Raw genomic sequence first — 20,774 nt, forward strand, 5'->3', positions numbered from 1 at the left:
TGTGTTTCTGATTTGAGTCCTAGATGTGGAACCAGTGAGAAGTGCTCTGGATTCATGGCCAAATAGAAAAGGGCCACCTTTATTGAATTGCTGACATGGTTATATAGTATCCAAGATTTAAAAAATATTTAATTGGATATTGAAACTTCACATTCTTCGATTCCTGCCTGTGTGGTTCAACCACTGAAAATCATTCTGAAATAGGATTAAGACTCACATTGAAATTAATCAATGTTCATATAGAAACGGTAGAAAACAAGTTGCACAGTACATTTAGGAAGAAAAAAAAATCCTAGGATTCATAACATTTAAGCAAGCAAAATAAATCAGTGTAGGGTCATGCTCTTGGTCATCTGGTCCTGCAAGGCTGACTTCCACGTGTTGTTCACACTAACCATCGAACTGTGTAGTCCTGTGTGGCTCAGTTGGTAGAGCATGGCGCTTGCAACGCCAGGGTTGTGGGTTCGATTCTCACCTGGGACAAGAAATGTATCCACTCAATACTGTAAGTCACTCTAGATAAGAGCGTCTGCTAAATATAAAATCTTGTGTCTTAGAGGATGTGTTTACATGGACAGCCCAATTCAGATTTTTTCCCCACTTAAAATTGGGCAAAAGATCAGAATTGGGCTGCCGGTGTAAATGCATCCAGAGTACTCTAAAGCGAAGCTGATACTTGATGTCATCTTAAATCATGTTTTTCAGGCCTTTAGTAGTAATGCAAATTACCTCCTGGACCAAAGTCTACTCTGATAAGAAGTAATTTGGTATTGGCCAATTGCACTTCAGTTGAAAGAGTAACCAATCCAGTGGTTTAGAATCTGATCCACTCATATCCTTCATTGAATCAGACGTCACCCAGGTAGAAGGCGATATGGTCCTCGAACAGAGCGATACACAGCATGATTGCACCCCCTGCCAACAAGCCTAGGTTCTGTAGTAGGAAGCGAGTCCAGGGTCCCATCGGGCCAGGATCACCATGAAGCATCTCAGGCAACTATTGAGCAAGAGAAGAAAATATGACAAATGCAGCATTATTAAACTGACCAAATTAAGACAGTTGTCTGTAAAATGCCTTTTCACACTAAGCCGAGCTGTGCTGGCCTGGTTACGCAACCACTATAGTTGCTGGAACCATGCTGGAAAGGACAATGTGAAAAGGAAATATCCGAACCAGCACAGTGCGGTTCATGTTGGCCCGATAATGTGAGAAGGGTGTGGAACTCCTTCCACCGTAGTGACTCACCATGTCAGCGAGGGCCACATAGAGGAAGACCCCAGCGGTGAGGGTGAGGATCCAGGGGGAGATGTGGGCTGACTGGTGGCCCAGGACAGAGCCAGTTAGCAAGCCCACAAAACCCAGTAGGGCTGATACAGCACTGAAAATAACCAGTCTACGAACAGGCCACCCTGCTCCCATCAGCACTGCCAGGTCACCTGCAAAGATAAACAACACAATGCGTCAATTTGATAGTCTCATACTCATTACAGAGGTCTACCTGAAACGTTATAGTACCAGGCTTAAACTTTTTGAAGGGCATGTCGATGTGCAATGCTTTTATGTGTTGCACCCATCTCTGTTTTTACATGCACCTCACAAAAAGGTGAGATGTTCGTGTATACCTACCTAGCTCGTGAGGAAGCTCATGGCAGAACACAGCTATGGTGGTGCTGAGACCTCCAGCCAGACTCTGAGAGAATGCAGCACCAATGGCCAGTCCGTCAGTAAGGTTGTGTACCCCATCTCCCATAACCACCATCCACACCAAGCTTCCCATCCCAACCTGCTCCTGGCCAGGCGGGCTGTGTGAATGACCATGACTATGCTGCTCAGTGGAATGTGTCTGCTCAAGAACGGTGGGGCCTGTAGAACGGGAGAGATGAGAAAGATGTTTTACAATGCAACGGTTCAACTCTGCCAATACGGACATAAATGCTCTCATAAAGTTACATAAGTATTACATTCCAACTCACTCTGCAGAGCAGTAAGCTCCCTCTCTGGGTCAGGATTTAGAGTGGTGTTCTGCTGCTTCCGCTTCCTCTTAACTTTCTGATGACAAAAACAATTTAAACATTCCATGTGGAATCAGGAATACAAGACTAAACAATTCCCTATTTTCCAACAACAACAAAAATATGACTTAGGGACAATCTCAATTGCATACACCTCGCGTCCTCGCTGCCTCAAAACCCATTGGAGGAGATGGTCAGAGGGGCGGGACCTTTGGCTTTCTCATCCAATGGATTTTGAGAAGGGGGCGAGGAGGACGCAAGGAGTATGCAATTGAGAATCTCCCAATGACTACTATGCACAGTGCATCATAAAACAGTGGCACAACTTCAAACTCTTCCCTTTATTCTCTAAATCCAGCTAACCTTATAATGGGTCCTCAGTCCTAGAAGGCTCTCGAAGATGAAGAGGAGGTAGCACCCTCCCAGCACACAAAGGCCCTTCAGTATGGAGTCCTGTTCTTCAGAGTGGCTTGAGAGTGGCCCAGTCTTAGCCTGCAGGACACAGATAAAACAAGACATGGTTTTCATTAAACTTATTTAATTTTAGACTTATATTTACTACTAGATTTTACAACTTAACCCTCCATGACTAAACAGAGACAGTAGCACTGGTATGTATGTAGTGTTTGACAGTTTGGTAGGGTGTTTACGTGAGGCAGGAGATGCAGCAGGGCATCTCCACACAGCGTCCCCACAGCCAAGGCTGTCATTGGACAGAGGAAGGAGCGTAGGCGGGCAGGGGGCAGAAGGGGAACCAGGCTCAAAGACAGCAGAGACGGCAGGCTGATCATAGCCAGAGCTAAGGAGCTCCATCCCAAAGCTTTGAGAGAAAAAAATATATTATATTCATTCTGCTTAAACAATAAGGTATTGTAGTTTCCAGGGTTATGTTAAGTCTTAGTGTATCCTAACTGTTAAGTTTTGCTCCTGTGCTCCAAGTTGTAAAAGGCTACATTGCTTTTTAAAACATCCTATATCGATAAATCATTCCCTCTCATAGTTGGAATCTAGTTTCATAAATGCACCTTTGAGGAAAGTCACACTCCTTTCTGACTCCGCCCCATCAGTCTCTGGGTGGCGTAGACAAACACCACTTTCAATCTGGTATAGCAGAGCTGGGCACAGGAGGGTGAAGTGGGCAGGAGTGATGTGGGGTGCCTTTCCCAGACCGAAATTCCACAAGAGCTGAGTAACATTCAGACACTGAAAAGGAAAGGGTTAAAAGTATTCAATGTCCACAGAAACTGTTTATGTAAGGGAATTGATTTGATAGCAGATTTTCACATTAACTCCCTTTAAATAACAATGTCAAATAAAAACCTGAGGAGGATAACATTTTGCCAAGAACAGTAAGCAGAATTTAGTTGTGAACTTTGTGCGTTTGGCACAAAACATTACCCAGATCAATTGTCTTTTATTGACTACTCACGTTCCCATGAAGATGCCTCTGAGTGGGGTGATTTGACACAAGGGAGTTAAACATTCCTTGGACAGGAATAGAGTGTGCAATAGGGGATGACCACGGAAGGACCTCTTCCTTAATCACATTATCAGAGGATAATGTGGTGCCCTCTTTATACCTAGATCCAGCAGACCCTGATATCCCAGGCTGTGGGGTTCTTTCAGATGGGGTTGAGAAGAGGCAGCACAGTTTATTCAGGTGTCATTGCGTAACTAACTATTCATAACCGGATGAGCACAAATGCTAAACTTCCGTACTTCAAAAGTGGCTGTATATCTCTAACAATCATGGGATCAAATCAGTTGTAATATCTGTATCTCACCTGGCTGCGTTTGCAGAGGGGGGTGGTTGAACAGGCCTACTAGGACTGGGGGTGTCTGTTTCCTGATCGTCATGGTCATGAGATTGTGTATGAGGAGGGTGAGGTTGTGTCAGAGTGTTATGGTTGTGCCTCGACCCTCGGTGGCTGATCTCCAACACACTGACCTGCCCTAGTCCCAGGCTGCCCAGTAACTTCTGCAGGCCCTTATAGGTCAGGGTCCCATTGTCTCCATACTGATGGAACAGACGCTGCAAGTAGAAGACCTGGAAAAAAAGACAGGTATTTTACTTGAGTAAATGGACAGCTGAAATGATCAGAAAGAGCAATAATCATCAGTGGTAAAATACTGGCATTGTTAAACTATTAGAATAGGCTATTTTATATTTTTAACAATGCACAAAATAGATTTAGTGTTGTTGACAGCAGTGTCTCAAAGGTTAACTTGTGACCATATCAACTCTAAATTACGTCATCTTCATAATATTGCTGTTAAGTTGTTGTAGCACTGATCTATTGAGGCCTGGAGACAGTACAAACTGGTATAGCCTGTCTTCCACAATAGTCTCACCTGCTCTTCAAAAGCCTCATCTAAATGTTCAGATGTCGACCCCTCTTGTCGGCTACCGTTTGATATCCTGTCTGTCATATTCCATGGTGTTTTCACTGTGCCACTGAGAGAAAGTCGCGCCCCTGCCCCAAACTCCAGCAGAGGCAGACAGACAAATAGTCCTACGGCGAGCGTCAGTAGAGGTGACATCCTATAAATTAACTGCAAAAAATGAATATGAAGAGGCAAGTTCATTAAAATCAGGTACCGTGAAATGTCTCAATAACTCCTTAATGAATTTTGCCAGTTAGTTCATCATTTAGTCCGCAAAATTGAAACTGTTACAGTTGCTGAATGCCAAACATTTTACAGGTCAGCGAACCTACAAAACCTGACATTTCTTGGGGGCTTACAGGCAACTCACGTGGGTTGTTCGTTGTTGCTTTCACCAGTCTCGAAATACATCTTCTCTTGTCCTGCTGCTTAGAGGATTGAAGAGCCTGGGGGGAAGTCTTATTTTTTTTAGTTAATATTATAACGACTCGTTCATTTACAGCCGAGTCATGAAACAGATAAGAAAGGCCGCAAAGCATTGATAACAGCAATTGACCTACCTTCTCCAATGAAGCAGGATGAATTGCTCAAGCCAAGGCTCGTGAGAAATGTTCATAACCTCAGTATATCCATGTCCTGGCTAGAACAGAGTGGCAATAAAGAGAATAGCGTCTTTTTGTAGCCACTAACGGAGGCTAACTGCCATGTCTCGTTGGCCAAAGCATATGGGTAAATTAATGTTTTATCAACGCCGAAGGTCTGTATTAAACACAGGTTTAGGAGATCATATACGTTTTGTTCTATGAGATCATCTTCATTAGCCGTCACTTTTTGTCAATTTTGAAGTATTTATGTAATCAAAACAAGAACATAAAGGCTTCATAATTCACAAAAGTCATGTTAATTGACTGATTATCTCAGAACAAAACGTATAAGATCTCCTGTGCATGTTAACCTCAGACCTTAACCACACTGCTAACCTTATGCCTAACCATAACCTTCAAATTAAGACCAATGATCCAGAGGTAGAAAATACAAACTAATTTCCATTTTTAGTCCTAAAAACGGAAACAAGTTATACTCTTGGTTGTTCAGCCATCCCTATGGGGGGAAAGAATATAGTTTTGGGATAAACGCAGAAAAATAAGGTCTGAGGTTATCACAGGTTTCTGAGATCATATACATTTTGAGAAGATTATCTCATAGACCAAAATGTATTCCTTTCAAGTTTTATTAGTCTTATGTACGGGATACACATGGTATACACCGTACAGTTAAATGCTTACTTGTAGGTTCCTTCTCGACAATGCAAAAACAATACAAAATAAGAAAAGATACAAACATAAAGTAAATGGCTCAGTAAAATATAATAAACATTTTAGCATAAGTATAATATAATATAGTCCAATATTTGCACGTGTTTTGGGGAAGGGGGGATTGGGAGGCAAGTGTTTAAATTCTGCAGTATTTAGCAATCATAATAAGAGTCTAGTAGTAGCAGTTGTGATGTGTGTGTGTAGCATGAACGTATGTGTGTGTGTGCTTATGTGTGGAGAATCTAAGCAGGTGGTCAGTCCAGTTCAAGTGTTCAGCAGTCTGATGGCTTGTAGATAGAAACTGTCTCTGAGCCTATTGGTATCAGTCCTCATGCTCCGATACCGTCTGCCCGACGGTAAGGGAGTGAACAGCTCGTGGCTGGGGTTTGAGGGGTCCTTGATGATGCTGTCCTCAGGCACCGTTTTGAGTAGATGTCCTGAATGGGTGGGAGCACGGTCCGTCTTCATCACCCACTGGAGGGCCTTGCGGTCATGGACGGAGTAATTCCCATACCAGGCCGTGATGCTACCGTTCAGGATGCTCTCGATGATGCAGCGGTAGTATTTGGAGAGGATCCTGGTTGGCATACGGAATTTCTTCAGCCACCTTAGGAAGTAGAGTAGTGGTGGTGCTGGTCAAGTTCTCGGTGATGTGGACGCCAAGGAACTTAAAACTGCTGACTCTCTTTACTGCAGTCCCGTTGATTGGGGAATGTTCCATCGTCTGCTTCCTGAAGTCAACAATAAACTCCTTTGTTTTGCTGACATTGAGGGAGAGGTTGGTGTTCTGGCACCACAATGCCAGTTCACTTACCTTTACCTCCTCCTATAGGCTGACTTGTCATTGTTGTTTATCAGGCCTACAACCATGGTGTTGTCACTTGACAGCTAACTTGATGATGGAGTTGGTGTTGTGCAAAGCCACACAGTCGTGGGTGAACAGGGAGTACATCAGAGGACTGAGGACACACCCCTGGGGGGACCCTGTGTTAAGAGTCAGTGTGGAGGTGGTGTTGTTGGATCCAGTTGCAGAAGGAGGTGTACAGACCCAGGGCTCTGAACTTGGTGTCGAGCTTGTAGGGAACAATGGTGTTGAATGCTGAACTGTAGTCAATGAACACCATTCTCACATAGGTGTTCCTCTTGTCCAGATGTGTTAGGGCCATGTGAATAGCAATGGAAATGGCATCTTACGTGGATCTATTGGAGTGGTAGGCAAATTTGAGTGGGTCCAGTGTGCTCTTATGCTGGCCTTTATGTGGGTCATGACCAGCATCTCGAAGCCCTTCATGATGAACGGTGTAAGTGTGATGGGGCTGTCATCATGAAGTGCTTCGAGAGGTTGGACATGTCCCAGAGGGCCAGGTGGTGGTAGGCCTAATCACCGACGACGATGAGACAGCCTATAGGGAGGAGGTCAGAGACCTGGCAGTGTGGTGCCAAGACAACAACCTCTTCCTCAACGTCAGCAAGACAAAGGAGCTGATCGTGGACTACAGGAAACGGAGGGCCTGAGCACGCCCCCATTCATATCGACAGGGCTGTAGTGGACCGGGTTGAGAGCTTTAGGTTCCTCAGTGTCCACATCACTAAGGATCTATCATTGTTATGCTGGTGAATGAGGACCCAAAAGCGACTTAATAGAAACAGAGTCTTTATTCCAGTCTTAAACAAAAACCGATACTCCTGGATATTATCTTAGGTAAATCCAAAACAGGAAAACTGAAATCCTCTCGTCAGTAGAGAGGAACGACTGGAGACGCGGCCACAGACTGCAGGTCGCTTCGGGAAGGCACAGGCCGTAGCTGACATAGACACCTGCTCACACGCAGCATCTGAAGAAGGCAAAAACACGACAGGGCGGAACAAGGACACAGAACAGCAAACATCAAACAAGGATCCGACAAGGACAGAAGCGGAAAACAGAGGGAGAAATAGGGACTCTAATCAGAGGGCAAAATAGGGGACAGGTGTGAAAGAGTAAATGAGGTAGTTAGGAGAATGAGGAACAGCTGGGAGCAGGAACGGAACGATAGAGAGAGAGAGCGAGAGAGGGAGAGAGGGAGGGAGAGAGAGGGATAGAAAGAGGGAAAGAACCTAATAAGACCAGCAGAGGGAAACGAATAGAAGGGAAGCACAGGGACAAGACATGATAATCAATGACAAAACATGACAGTACCCCCCCCACTCACCGAGCGCCTCCTGGCGCACTCGAGGAGGAACCCTGGCGGCAACGGAGGAAATCATCAATCAACGAACGGTCCAGCACGTCCCGAGATGGAACCCAACTCCTCTCCTCAGGACCGTAACCCTCCCAATCCACTAAGTACTGGTGACCACGTCCCCGAGAACGCATGTCCATGATCTTCCGTACCTTGTAAATAGGTGCGCCCTCGACAAGGACGGGGGGGGGGGGGGAGGGAAGACGAACGGGGGCGCGAAGAAAAGGTTTGACACAGGAGACATGGAAGACAGGGTGGACGCGACGAAGATGTCGCGGAAGAAGCAGTCGCACAGCGACAGGATTGACGACCTGAGAGACACGGAACGGACCAATGAACCGCGGAGTCAACTTGCGAGAAGCTGTCGTAAGGGGAAGGTTACGAGTGGAAAGCCACACTCTCTGACCGCGACAATACCTAGGACTCTTAATCCTACGTTTATTGGCGGCTCTCACAGTCTGCGCCCTGTAACGGCAAAGTGCAGACCTGACCCTCCTCCAGGTGCGCTCACAACGTTGGACAAAAGCCTGAGCGGAGGGAACGCTGGACTCGGCGAGCTGGGACGAGAACAGAGGAGGCTGGTACCCAAGACTACTCTGAAACGGAGATAGCCCGGTAGCAGACGAAGGAAGCGAGTTGTGAGCGTATTCTGCCCAGGGGAGCTGTTCTGCCCAAGACGCAGGGTTTCGAAAAGAAAGGCTGCGTAATATGCGACCAATCGACTGATTGGCCCTTTCTGCTTGACCGTTAGTCTCTCTTCCGGGTTTCATCCCCAGTCTGACGGAAGCACCAATCAAACGACAGAACTCCCTCCAAAACTGTGACGTGAATTGCGGGCCTCTGTCTGAAACGGCGTCTAACGGGAGGCCATGAATTCTGAACACATTCTCAATGATGATTTGTGCCGTCTCCTTAGCGGAAGGAAGCTTAGCGAGGGGAATGAAATGTGCCGCCTTAGAGAACCTATCGACAACCGTAAGAATCACAGTCTTCCCCGCAGACGAAGGCAGACCGGTAATAAAGTCTAAGGCGATGTGAGACCATGGTCGAGAAGGAATGGGAAGCGGTCTGAGACGACCGGCAGGAGGAGAGTTACCTGACTTAGTCTGCGCGCAGTCCGAACAAGCAGCCACGAAACGGCGCGTGTCACGCTCCTGAGTAGGCCACCAAAACCGCTGGCGAATAGAAGCAAGCGTACCCCGAACGCCGGGGTGGCCAGCTAACTTGGCAGAGTGAGCCCACTGAAGAACAGCCAGACGAGTAGAGACAGGAACGAACAGAAGGTTACTAGGACAAGCGCGCGGCGACGCAGTGTGAGTGAGTGCTTGCTTTAGCTGTCTCTCAATTCCCCAGACAGTCAACCCGACAACACGCCCTTCAGGGAGAATCCCCTCGGGGTCGGTAGAAGCCACAGAAGAACTAAAGAGACGGGATAAGGCATCAGGCTTGGTGTTCTTATTTCCCGGGCGATAAGAAATCACGAACTCGAAACGAGCGAAAAACAACGCCCAACGAGCTTGACGTGCATTAAGTCGTTTGGCAGAACGGATGTACTCAAGGTTCTTATGGTCAGTCCAAACGACAAAAGGAACGGTCGCCCCCTCCAACCACTGTCGCCATTCGCCTATGGCTAAGCGGATGGCGAGCAGTTCGCGGTTACCCACATCATAGTTGCGTTCCGATGGCGACAGGCGATGAGAAAAATAAGCGCAAGGATGGACCTTATCGTCAGAATGGAAGCGCTGGGACAGAATGGCTCCCACGCCCACCTCTGAAGCGTCAACCTCGACAATGAATTGTTTAGTGACGTCAGGAGTAACAAGGATAGGAGCGGATGTAAAACGCTTCTTGAGGAGATCAAAAGCTCCCTGGGCGGAACCGGACCACTTAAAGCACGTCTTGACAGAAGTCAGAGCTGTGAGAGGGGCAGCCACTTGACCGAAATTACGAATGAAACGCCGATAGAAATTAGCGAAACCGAGAAAGCGCTGCAACTCGACACGTGACTTAGGAACGGGCCAATCGCTGACAGCCTGGACCTTAGCGGGATCCATCTGAATGCCCTCAGCGGAAATAACAGAACCGAGAAATGTGACAGAGGAGACATGAAAGGCGCACTTCTCAGCCTTCACGTAGAGACAATTCTCTAAAAGGCGCTGGAGTACACGTCGAACGTGCTGAACATGAATCTCGAGTGACGGTGAAAAAAATCAGGATATCGTCAAGGTAAACGAAAACAAAGATGTTCAGCATGTCTCTCAGTACATCATTAACTAATGCCTGAAAGACAGCTGGAGCATTAGCGAGACCGAACGGCAGAACCCGGTATTCAAAATGCCCTAACGGAGTGTTAAACGCCGTCTTCCACTCGTCCCCCTCTCTGATGCGCACGAGATGGTAAGCGTTACGAAGGTCCAACTTAGTAAAGAACCTGGCTCCCTGCAGAATCTCGAAGGCTGACGACATAAGGGGAAGCGGATAACGATTCTTAACCGTTATGTCATTCAGCCCTCGATAATCCACGCAGGGGCGCAGAGTACCGTCCTTCTTCTTAACAAAAAAAACCCCCGCTCCGGCGGGAGAGGAAGAAGGCACCACGGTACCGGCGTCGAGAGAAACAGACAGATAATCCTCGAGAGCCTTACGTTCGGGAGCCGACAGAGAGTATAGTCTACCCCGAGGGGGAGTGGTCCCCGGAAGGAGATCAATACAACAATCATACGACCGGTGAGGAGGAAGAGAGTTGGCTCTGGACCGACTGAAGACCGTGCGCAGATCATGATATTCCTCCGGCACTCCTGTCAAATCACCAGGTTCCTCCTGAGAAGAGGGGACAGAAGAAACAGGAGGGATAGCAGACATTAAACACTTCACATGACAAGAAACGTTCCAGGATAGGATAGAATTACTAGACCAATTAATAGAAGGATTATGACATACTAGCCAGGGATGACCCAAAACAACAGGTGTAAAAGGTGAACGAAAAATCAAAAAGGAAATGGTCTCACTGTGGTTACCAGATACTGTGAGGGTTAAAGGTAGTGTCTCACATCTGATACTGGGGAGAAGACTACCATCTAAGGCGAACATGGGCGTGGGCTTCCCTAACTGTCTGAGAGGAATGTCATGTTTCCGAGCCCATGCTTCGTCCATAAAACAACCCTCAGCCCCAGAGTCTATCAAGGCACTGCAGGAAGCAGCCGAACCGGTCCAGCGTAGATGGACCGACAAGGTAGTACAGGATCTTGATGGAGAGACCTGAGTAGTAGCGCTCACCAGTAGTCCTCCGCTTACTGATGAGCTCTGGCTTTTACTGGACATGACATGACAAAATGTCCAGCAGAACCGCAATAGAGGCAAAGGCGGTTGGTGATTCTCCGTTCCCTCTCCTTAGTCGAGATGCGAATACCTCCCAGCTGCATTGGCTCAGTCTCTGAGCCGGTGGGAGGAGATGGTTGAGATGCGGAGAGGGGGAACACCGTTAACGCGAGCTCTCTTCCACGAGCTCGGTGACGAAGATCTACCCGTCGTTCTATGCGGATGGCGAGTGCAATCAAAGAGTCCACGCTGGAAGGAACCTCCCGGGAGAGAATCTCATCCTTAACCTCAGCGTGGAGTCCCTCCAGAAAACGAGCGAGCAACGCCGGCTCGTTCCAGTCACTGGAGGCAGCAAGAGTGCGAAACTCTATAGAGTAATCCGTTATGGATCGATCACCTTGACATAGGGAAGCCAGGACCCTGGAAGCCTCCTTCCCAAAAACTGAACGATCAAAAACCCGTATCATCTCCTCTTTAAAGTTCTGATAATCGTTAGAACACTCAGCCCTTGCCTCCCAGATAGCTGTGCCCCACTCCCGAGCCCGACCAGTAAGGAGTGATATGACGTAAGCGATCCGAGCTCTCTCTCTTGAGTATGTGTTGGGCTGGAGAGAGAACACAATATCACACTGGGTGAGAAAGGAGCGACACTCAGTGGGCTGCCCAGAGTAACATGGTGGGTTATTAACCCTAGGTTCCGGAGACTCGGAAGACCAGGAAGTAGCTGGTGGCACGAGACGAAGACTCTGAAACTGTCCTGAGAGGTCGGAGACCTGAGCGGCCAGGGTCTCAACGGCATGACGAGCAGCAGACAATTCCTGCTCGTGTCTGCCGAGCATTGCTCCCTGGAACTCGACGGCAGTGTTGCGAGAATCCGTAGTCGCTGGGTCCATTCTTGGTCGGATCCTTCTGTTATGCTGGTGAATGAGGACCCAAAAGCGACTTAATAGAAACAGAGTCTTTATTCCAGTCTTAAACAAAAACCGATACTCCTGGATATTATCTTAGGTAAATCCAAAACAGGAAAACTGAAATCCTCTCGTCAGTAGAGAGGAACGACTGGAGACGCGGCCACAGACTGCAGGTCGCTTCGGGAAGGCACAGGCCGTAGCTGACATAGACACCTGCTCACACGCAGCATCTGAAGAAGGCAAAAACACGACAGGGCGGAACAAGGACACAGAACAGCAAACATCAAACAAGGATCCGACAAGGACAGAAGCGGAAAACAGAGGGAGAAATAGGGACTCTAATCAGAGGGCAAAATAGGGGACAGGTGTGAAAGAGTAAATGAGGTAGTTAGGAGAATGAGGAACAGCTGGGAGCAGGAACGGAACGATAGAGAGAGAGAGCGAGAGAGGGAGAGAGGGAGGGAGAGAGAGGGATAGAAAGAGGGAAAGAACCTAATAAGACCAGCAGAGGGAAACGAATAGAAGGGAAGCACAGGGACAAGACATGATAATCAATGACAAAACATGACAATCATGGCCCAAACACACCAACAAAGTTGTGAAGAGGGCTAGACAACATCTCTACCCCCTTAGGAGGCTGAAAAGATTTAGCATGGACCCTTAAATCCTCAAAAAGTTCTACAGTTGCACCATTGAGAGCATCTTGACTGGCTGCATCACTGCTTGGTATGGCAACTCCTTGGCATCCGACCGCAAGGCATTACAGAGGGTAGTGCAGACAGCCTAGTACATCACTGGGGCCGAGCTCCCGGCCATCCAAAACATCTATACCAGGATGAAGGCTCTAAAAATTGACAAAGACTCCAGCCACCCATGTCATATACTGTTCTCTCTGCTACCGCAGGGCAAGCGGTATGATGCACCAAGTCTGGAACCAACAGGACCCTGAACAGCTTCTACCCCAAAGCCATACAACTGCTAAATAGTTAGTAAACAGTAGCAGCAGCGTGTGTCACTATTTAACTATCTGTCACTTTATTCCTAGGTATTTGTACATATCTACTTAAATTAACTTGTACCCCTGCATATAGACTCGGTACTGGTACCCCTTGTATATAGCCAAGTTATCGTTACTCATTGTGTATCTATCATTACTTTTACGTGTTTTACTTTTCTATTATTTCTCTTTTTTATTATTTTCTCCCTGCATTGTTGGGAAAGGCCTGTAAGTAAGCATTTCTCTGTTAGTCCATGTCTGTTGTTTACGACACATGTGACAAGTAAAATGTGATTTGATTAGACAAGTGTTGAGTTGATTGAATTTTCACAAAAATAATAGTCTAATTTTCTCAACCTTTCAGGTGATAGGCCTATTGTATGCAAGTCGTTATCATTTAAATGTTGAAGAATACATTACAGGTAAATAGTAAAATCTCTTAATGAAAGACAGGGATGAGTAGGCCTAATGGGATAATAGATTATGAGTTGGACGATGATAGTCAGAAAAGTCCAAAGAGGAGAATTCTGTCTTGAACCCCAGAGCCAGCACACCTTCTTTGCTGGTACATCTACGGCCCATGGGAGCCAAAATATGATGGTGGTCTAGACCCAGGCCTGACAAGAGGCATAGTCACCTTCACACAAAAAAAAGAGAAAACAGAAGACAGTGCCCCAAATAGGTAGTCTTGCAAGGGACCTTAGGAGTCAGCCACTTCCACAGGAAGCAGGAATTATCAATTAGTTTTGTTTTTGTATACCAATCTATGATGTGTAGATTGAGGGCCCACATCCAATGACCCACGTTGAATTACAAACCAGATTTAGTGATAATGGTCCCCACGATGAAATCGGGGACTGTGGATCTTTCTCCACCCCCATTCGTTTGTGTGTTAGTCACACGCGATATTTAAGACAGCACTGGCACGATTTGGAAGAAACTTGGATGAGTGATGCGTCTTGCCATAACGATCCTGCATGTACAAAATTGAACCGATTGGCCCAAGTCCGGAGCTATATAGTAATTAACTGAAATGTGTTAGTCACACGCGATATTTCACTTGGCTCAAGGGGGGGCTGCATCATTCGTGGGGGACGACATGTTCACTGTTGCCTTGTTTTTATTTTCAATAATATCAACAGATTTTTTTTTTTATACAATTCTTTTTCTTACATTTTTTTAAAATATCATTGATTTCAATCATCTCTGACGCCCCCCTGTCGGGTTGAGGAGGCGGAGTGGCTTGCTTGCTAAACCAGCAACAACCTACTTAGGCTAGCTGATGTGGCTGGAGGCTAGCTAGCTGTCAGCAGAGGTCTGAAATTACGGAAATTGTCATTCAATCATTTTGCTTGCTCTTCAAGGACGTAAGTGTTTATTCCGATAACAGAATATTTTATTTGAAAAAGGGTTACAGTAAGATAACGTTAGCAAGTCAACAAGAGCGTGCTGATATAGCCAACAGTTGGCCTAGCAAGCTAGTCAGCTGCAGTGCTAGCTAGGCTAGCCATCACTAGATCAACCTATCTAGCTAGTTGGCTTTATTTATTTTCTAAACTAAGAAACTAACGTTGACTCTCTGATGGCAGCTTGCTAACGAACGTTAGTATAACTCACATTTATAAGCTGCAGCTTTGCAGGTCTAACTGTTAGACTGCTAACTAGCTAGCTAGTTTGAGCTATCGCATTTCATTAAAGCCACAGTCTGTAAAATATCCTATAATTTCAGATAGATAAGAGAATGTATCTTATTTAACCATCCCTCCCCAGTCTGCTGTGTAGTGTTGCTGCCTGCCATACTGAAAATATGTCACAAGTCAGCTGGGAGTGGGACAGCAAGAGCCTCATCTCAAATATGGGAGGCTAGGCAGCAAGGGTTTAAAGCAGAGATGTTCTCCATTTGATTGTTTAGGCTACAGTCTATCATCTATGGTAGCTAGTTGTGATTACACTATTGTGTTAATCAGCAGGCTCTTAGTCACCACCCAGAAAACAGGCCCTAGTCAGATCAAACTATTTAATGCCCTGTCTCTTCATCCTCAGTATGCCAAAGCAGCAGCTGCAACCAAGGTTGGAAATTAACACCCGCCAAATGCGGGCAGATTTTGTCATTCGCGGGGTAAGAATGTCTATTTCACCGGCCACGTTGGCGGGTGGTCACACAGAGCATTTGTGAAGTGTTTTTAATCCAAAACCCACATGTAGAAATTGGTCGTTTTGACAAGAAATACTACTAAAGTGTGACATTGTCCTCGTGTTTCTTGGCCAGTTACATCGTTTTGTTCACGTGTTAGGTTGTTTTTCAATGTTACTTTGAGTTTGCTGCTAGGAAGACGTCGCAGTTGGTGATTTTTTTCGTCACAGACAAGCGAGTGCTCAAGTTACCACGGTAACGGCCCGTCCCTTAAAGCGATGTTTTTGACTTTTTAAACCATTATTTAACTAGGGAAGTCAGTTAAGAACAAATTCTTATTTACAATGACGGCCAAATCCGGACAACGCTGGGCCAATTGTGCGCAGCCCTATGGATCTCCCAATAACGGGCTGGATGTGATACAGCCTGGATTCGAACCAAGGACTGTAGTGGCTCCTCTTGCACTGAGATGCAGTGCCTTATTAGACCACTGCGCCACCCGGGAACAAATCTCACCTAATGATTGAGCATGGATAACTCCCCAAAAACTGTTATTCGTGGAAGTTTAGTCATTAAAACGCTCAAATACTTTGATTGCTCTCCTAGATTTATTTGTGTGCTTCTATATTTGTCAAATAAAATGTCAGCATAGAGCCCTGAACAATCATTATAAATAAGTTGTATCACTCAGCTGTTTGTGGCAGGACAGGCACTTTGTTGATTCTTGATGTTCATTTGTAGAACTGTTAAAGAATAAAAACATATATATATATATATCCACATACAAACAACAACAGACAGACGCACACAAACATCCACAACATAACTCCTGCCCAGATCCCCATTCTCACACCACCATATCCAGCGCCTGCATCATTCTCCGCCACATGGCCTCAAACCGCACCATTTAGTTTTTTCTCTCTATTACCCACGCACTTTCAACATTTAGATAATAAGCATTTGACATTTCCATTGTATTAAAGATGACGTACACTGGTTGATTCCCATTTTCTAAGTGCATGTTTTTTCAAGACAATTGACAAGAAAAGTATCGTTCAAACCATATCTCGCTGCACACTCATATGCCATATCTTGAAATATGCAGACATATGGATTAAAGGTACATTTAGATTGTAATATTAAATTATTTATTTTAACGTACATTAGTTAAAAGACACAGGTCACAAATGTAATGAAATTTAAGAAATATATCCCATTATTTCTTATTAGTAATACATTTCTTGTTTTAGAAACAATAGAAAGCATGCTCATCCATTTTTTTCTGTGGTGATTTTTGGTGTAGTTATAGTGAAAATAATGTTTTGACTGGTAAAAAATCTGAGTGGCTGTTTAAAAAAAATATATATATCTATAAAGACCATAAAGTTAATTTCCCACCCTGGCTGCAGCCCCAAGGATAGTAATTGCGGAGTTTCAAAACATACTGTACTGTCTTTGGTTTAAGTTCTGTGTCATTACCATGATACCATTTCTACGTAAATGCCTAGAAAGTTAGGCTTATGTGTCTGATTGTGTCTGTCTCCCAATACAATGTCTCATCAAAGCCACTCCATGTGACCTTTGACAGTCCTGCTGAATGGGAGAAACGAGGGCCATTTGTGAGTGAGGTAATGGCACTGCTTTTCTGTTTTCTCACTGGTTTGAGCCACTCAACATTGTTTAGCATGAGGATATAGCTGAGGTTGTTTACGATGCTAAAAATACGGTAACAACAAGGCTTGACCTTGAAGTTATGTTCATTGCACAGAATGGGGTATGTTCGTTTTGCTGCATTGCTTTTGCAGATATGCCATAAACAGTCCTCTAGACAGGTTTGCATTGTGAAATGGATTTTCTCCAGGCAGTGACTCACCTACCCGGCTTGTATTCTGCAGAAACTTGTGTGTCTCAGTGATGTGCCATGGGGTATGACGTCACCAGGTTCCAAGGGGAGGTGGATGAAGACTTGCTGTGTCCCATCTGCAGCATGGTACTGGAGGAGCCAGTGCAGGTTAGTGCCCTACATTTCCCTCTTCCCTTCTCAGCCAGGCCATGCAAGGAATTGTTAATCCCTTTTATCAATTTAATTATTATTTTTATTACAAAAAAATCTAACTTTCCTCTCAGCTAGTCACCTATTTCTGGGATAAAGACCTATTGATTTAATTCTTATTTTTCATACAAAACATACTTATTTCCCCCTACTTCTTTACCTTCTCCATCTCCTCATTATTTTCTCTCACATGTAGGCCCCGCACTGTGAGCATGCCTTCTGCAACGCCTGCATCACCCAGTGGTTCAATCAGCAGCAGATCTGTCCTGTGGACCGCACCGTGGTGACACTGGCTCACCTCCGGCCTGTGCCCCGCATCATGCGCAACATGCTCTCTAAACTCCAGATTGCTTGTGACAATGCTGGCTTCGGCTGCACAGCCACACTGCGGCTAGATCAACTTCAGTCTCACCTGAAGGACTGTGAGCACAACCCCAAAAGGCCCATCAACTGTGAGGAGGGCTGTGGGTGAGTCACCTTAGAGCACATTACACAGCAGAGTAGAACAGACCGGCCAGAATGAAAAACATGGCTATGACTTTTGAGTTCCTGGGCATGCCGCACCACCACTGCAGAATGTGACAGTATCTAGTCTTGTAGTGGTCTCTAGAGTGGGGGCTCCCGAGTGGCACAGTGGTCTTAGGCACTGCATCTCAGTGCTAGAGGCGTCACTACAGACCTGGTTCGATTCCAGGCTGTATCACAACCGGCCGTGATTGGGAGTCCCATAGGGCAGCTCACAATTGGCCCAGCGTCATCCAGGTTAGGGTTTGTTCGTGGTAGGCCGTCATTGTAAATAAGATTTTGTTCTTAACTAACTGGCCTAGTTAAATATAGGTTAAATAAAATACAAATCGAGTGATCTAGTGGCTTTAATTTCATAATGTCACAATTTCTCTACAGGTTAGAGATGCCAAAAGATGAGATGTGCAACCACAACTGCATCAAGCACTTACGTGGCGTGGTACAGCAGCAGCAGACCAAGATCTCTGAACTGGAGAAGAATGCTGTAGAGCACAAGCATCAGCTGGGGGAACAAGTAAACAGACACGCACGCACACACACACACACAGCGTACAAACATATGCAAATGCCTAATTCATAAAAATCCATTAGTGCTCTGTTCCTCAAAGGTCAGGAATATAATATGTCTGTGTCTTTCTCTGTTAGAAACGGGACATCCAGCTGCTAAAAGCCTACATGAGAGCAATACGCAGCGCCAACCCCAACATGCAGAACCTGGAGGAGAGCATTGAGTACAACGAGATCCTGGAGTGAGTTTACTCTCCTGTTCCCCTGGCCCTGTCCTTTTAGGATATTTTGACATAGTTTCAGCATTTTATTTCAGCAAGCATCATCTATTTACTGTGTTTTGGATATTGTTTGTTTAAATTATCAATGTGTACAACCACTTAAATCACCCTGAACTTAATCAAATTTAATAAATCCCTTTTTTACATCAGCAGTATTGTCACAAAGTTCTTTAGAGCTATATAAAAACAATCCCTATTCCCCATCTCACCTGTTCCTTTCCTGCCCAACAGATGGGTAAATTCCCTCCAACCTGCGCGGGTGACACGCTGGGGCGGGATGATCTCCACGCCAGACGCAGTTCTCCAGGCGGTCATCAAGCGTTCACTCATCGACAGCGGGTGTCCTCTTTCCATCGTTAATGACCTGATTGAGAATGCCCACGAGCGCAACTGGCCGCAGGGCCTGGCCACGCTGGAGACGCGGCAGATGAACCGGCGTTACTACGAGAACTACGTTGCCAAGCGGATCCCTGGGAAACAGGCGGTGGTGTTGATGGCCTGTGAGAATCAACACATGGGAGAGGACATGATCCTAGAGCCTGGCCTGGTCATGATCTTTGCCCATGGGGTGGAGGAGATCTTATAAGAACGCAAGGAGGGAAGGAGATTTTATAAGAAACTAGCCAACATTAGGAGAATGTCTAGTATAGTTTGGCAGAGAGGAGTCCAGACATTTATGTCAGGGATTTATTCCTCTTTAAAAAAAAATACTCCTCTCTAAAAACATACAAATTATGGGTCTATTTCTCGATGGAAAAAATATAAAAATACATACATTCAACTTATCAGGTGCAGGATAGAAGAACGTATAAAAGAAAAAATAAATGGTATGCTCCCATGGTGATGTAATCAGACCCTAAAGAAAGAAAATGTTTTGATCCATGAAGATCCAACTCGGATCGAAACGTTGTCTTTTTTTGCGTCTGATTAAATCATCATGGGAGCATACCAGAGTGGCAGACATATATATTTTTTTTTTCAATTTCACAATGGTTATGTAATTGTTTGTCTTTTGAAAGGTGAAAAGGGGTGGGGATTAAGCAGAATGGAAGATCTGAAAGCATCCTAAAATGACCAGAAGAGGAGTATTACTTACATATGAGCTTAATATCTTTGCCTTAAAAGGACATTTCCAAAAATACACCTGGAAAAAGAACATAACTGATGATAACCAGGATATTCTAAGATGGAATGTTTACAAGAGTCACATAATGTGCTATTAAAAGCTTTGTCTGATCTAAGTTTCTCTAGATTCCCCCATCCGTCTTCTGTTGTGTAAATAAATGAGTATAAAAAATTATGTAAATACAAATATTATATTGAAAAAATATACCCTCACTAGCTATTCTTCTTATACAATAATTAGACAATGTGATTTTTGTCTGTTGGTTTCCATCTGCGTTCACACAGGAAGAACAATTCTGATTTATTTTCCCACTAATTGGTCTTTTGGCCAATCAGATCTTTTCACATCAGATCATTTCCAGAGCTGATCTGATTGGTCAAATTAGTGAAAAAAAGATCAGAATTGGGCTATCTGTGTAAACATTGGCCATGTGTTTCAGGATGCTACCTTTGGACATGTTTTGCTCACTCCAGCATTGTTTTTCTGTGAATATGTCATGATGTTTAGCTTATTTTTTTGTGCCATTCATTTTATTTATTTATTTGGAAGACTATGCTTGAAGATGTTTTCGTGTTATGTAAATACAATTAAGCTCATAATTGTCCTTTTGCTTCTGTTGTACATAGTCAACATAAAGTTGGGTCCAACTGACATTAAACGTTTGGAATGTAGCATTGTGTAGCCTAATCTGATTTATTTCAATCATGATTGAAGCTTTTTTTGTGTTTTTGACTGTTTTTTTTACCAAACTATTATCTAAAGGCTTTTAATAACTGAATGAAACTAAAATAACAAACGAAAAGTGACTTGATCTAAAGACATGGAGTAAAACAATTAAAATAAAAAATGGTGGGAAAAAGTACTCAATTTTCATACTTGAGTAAGTGTAAATGCTATACATCAAATTCCTTGTATTATGCAAACCAGACGGCACAATTTCCTTTTTTTATTTTTATTTACGGACAGCCAGGTGCACACTCCAACCC

The 20,774-nt window shown here is 44.9% G+C and overlaps 2 protein-coding genes across 8 annotated transcripts; one reads left to right on the forward strand and one right to left on the reverse strand.

The window, feature by feature from the left end:
• Window positions 1-45: 45 nt before the first annotated feature.
• On the reverse strand, window positions 46-5,087 carry LOC139542401 (zinc transporter ZIP5-like). 3 transcript variants are annotated; one of them, XR_011668498.1, is made up of 13 exons: window positions 4,959-5,085; window positions 4,769-4,844; window positions 4,366-4,566; window positions 3,798-4,060; window positions 3,443-3,632; window positions 3,039-3,216; window positions 2,664-2,833; window positions 2,377-2,505; window positions 1,975-2,050; window positions 1,628-1,864; window positions 1,247-1,437; window positions 730-997; window positions 46-475 (listed from the first exon to the last, which is right to left on the reverse strand). XR_011668498.1 is itself a non-coding variant. In XM_071347800.1 (12 exons), exons 3-12 carry the CDS (start codon window positions 4,552-4,554, stop codon window positions 848-850), a joined length of 1,773 nt encoding a protein of 590 aa, XP_071203901.1. In that variant the 5' UTR covers window positions 4,555-4,566; window positions 4,758-4,844; window positions 4,959-5,087; the 3' UTR covers window positions 46-847. The 3 variants fall into 3 exon arrangements, 2 of the variants coding, with proteins under 2 accessions (XP_071203901.1, XP_071203900.1); XM_071347800.1 differs by having other exon boundaries at window positions 46-997; window positions 4,758-4,844; window positions 4,959-5,087; XM_071347799.1 differs by having other exon boundaries at window positions 46-997; window positions 4,959-5,086.
• A 9,297-nt stretch (window positions 5,088-14,384) lies between these two features.
• LOC139542397 (E3 ubiquitin-protein ligase NRDP1) lies at window positions 14,385-20,459 on the forward strand. Of its 5 annotated transcripts, none has more exons than XM_071347791.1 (8): window positions 14,385-14,529; window positions 15,206-15,281; window positions 16,862-16,924; window positions 17,192-17,307; window positions 17,546-17,817; window positions 18,253-18,388; window positions 18,520-18,623; window positions 18,894-19,968. In XM_071347791.1, the coding sequence occupies exons 4-8, from the start codon at window positions 17,218-17,220 to the stop codon at window positions 19,246-19,248; spliced, it is 957 nt and encodes a 318-aa protein (XP_071203892.1). In that variant the 5' UTR covers window positions 14,385-14,529; window positions 15,206-15,281; window positions 16,862-16,924; window positions 17,192-17,217; the 3' UTR covers window positions 19,249-19,968. The 5 variants fall into 5 exon arrangements, with proteins under 5 accessions (XP_071203892.1, XP_071203894.1, XP_071203891.1 ...); XM_071347793.1 differs by having other exon boundaries at window positions 16,885-16,924; XM_071347790.1 differs by lacking the exon at window positions 15,206-15,281 and having other exon boundaries at window positions 18,894-20,459.
• The last annotated feature ends 315 nt before the right edge of the window (window positions 20,460-20,774 follow it).

Source organism: Salvelinus alpinus, chromosome 17 (assembly GCF_045679555.1).
Source record: "Salvelinus alpinus chromosome 17, SLU_Salpinus.1, whole genome shotgun sequence".
Classification (NCBI taxonomy): domain Eukaryota; kingdom Metazoa; phylum Chordata; class Actinopteri; order Salmoniformes; family Salmonidae; genus Salvelinus; species Salvelinus alpinus.

Excerpts from the sequence above, each read along its gene's own strand:
- LOC139542401 (XM_071347800.1), bottom strand. The coding sequence starts at position 4,554 with ATGTCACCTCTACTGACGCTCGCCGTAGGACTATTTGTCTGTCTGCCT. Across the intron at positions 3,217-3,442 it reads AGAGGCATCTTCATGGGAAC|TGTCTGAATGTTACTCAGCT; the intron begins GTGAGTAGTCAA and ends TTTCCTTTTCAG. Across the intron at positions 2,506-2,663 it reads TGCTGCATCTCCTGCCTCAC|GCTAAGACTGGGCCACTCTC; the intron begins GTAAACACCCTA and ends TGTGTCCTGCAG.
- LOC139542397 (XM_071347790.1), top strand. The coding sequence starts at position 17,218 with ATGGGGTATGACGTCACCAGGTTCCAAGGGGAGGTGGATGAAGACTTG. Across the intron at positions 17,818-18,252 it reads AACTGTGAGGAGGGCTGTGG|GTTAGAGATGCCAAAAGATG; the intron begins GTGAGTCACCTT and ends ATTTCTCTACAG. Across the intron at positions 18,624-18,893 it reads GAGTACAACGAGATCCTGGA|ATGGGTAAATTCCCTCCAAC; the intron begins GTGAGTTTACTC and ends CCTGCCCAACAG.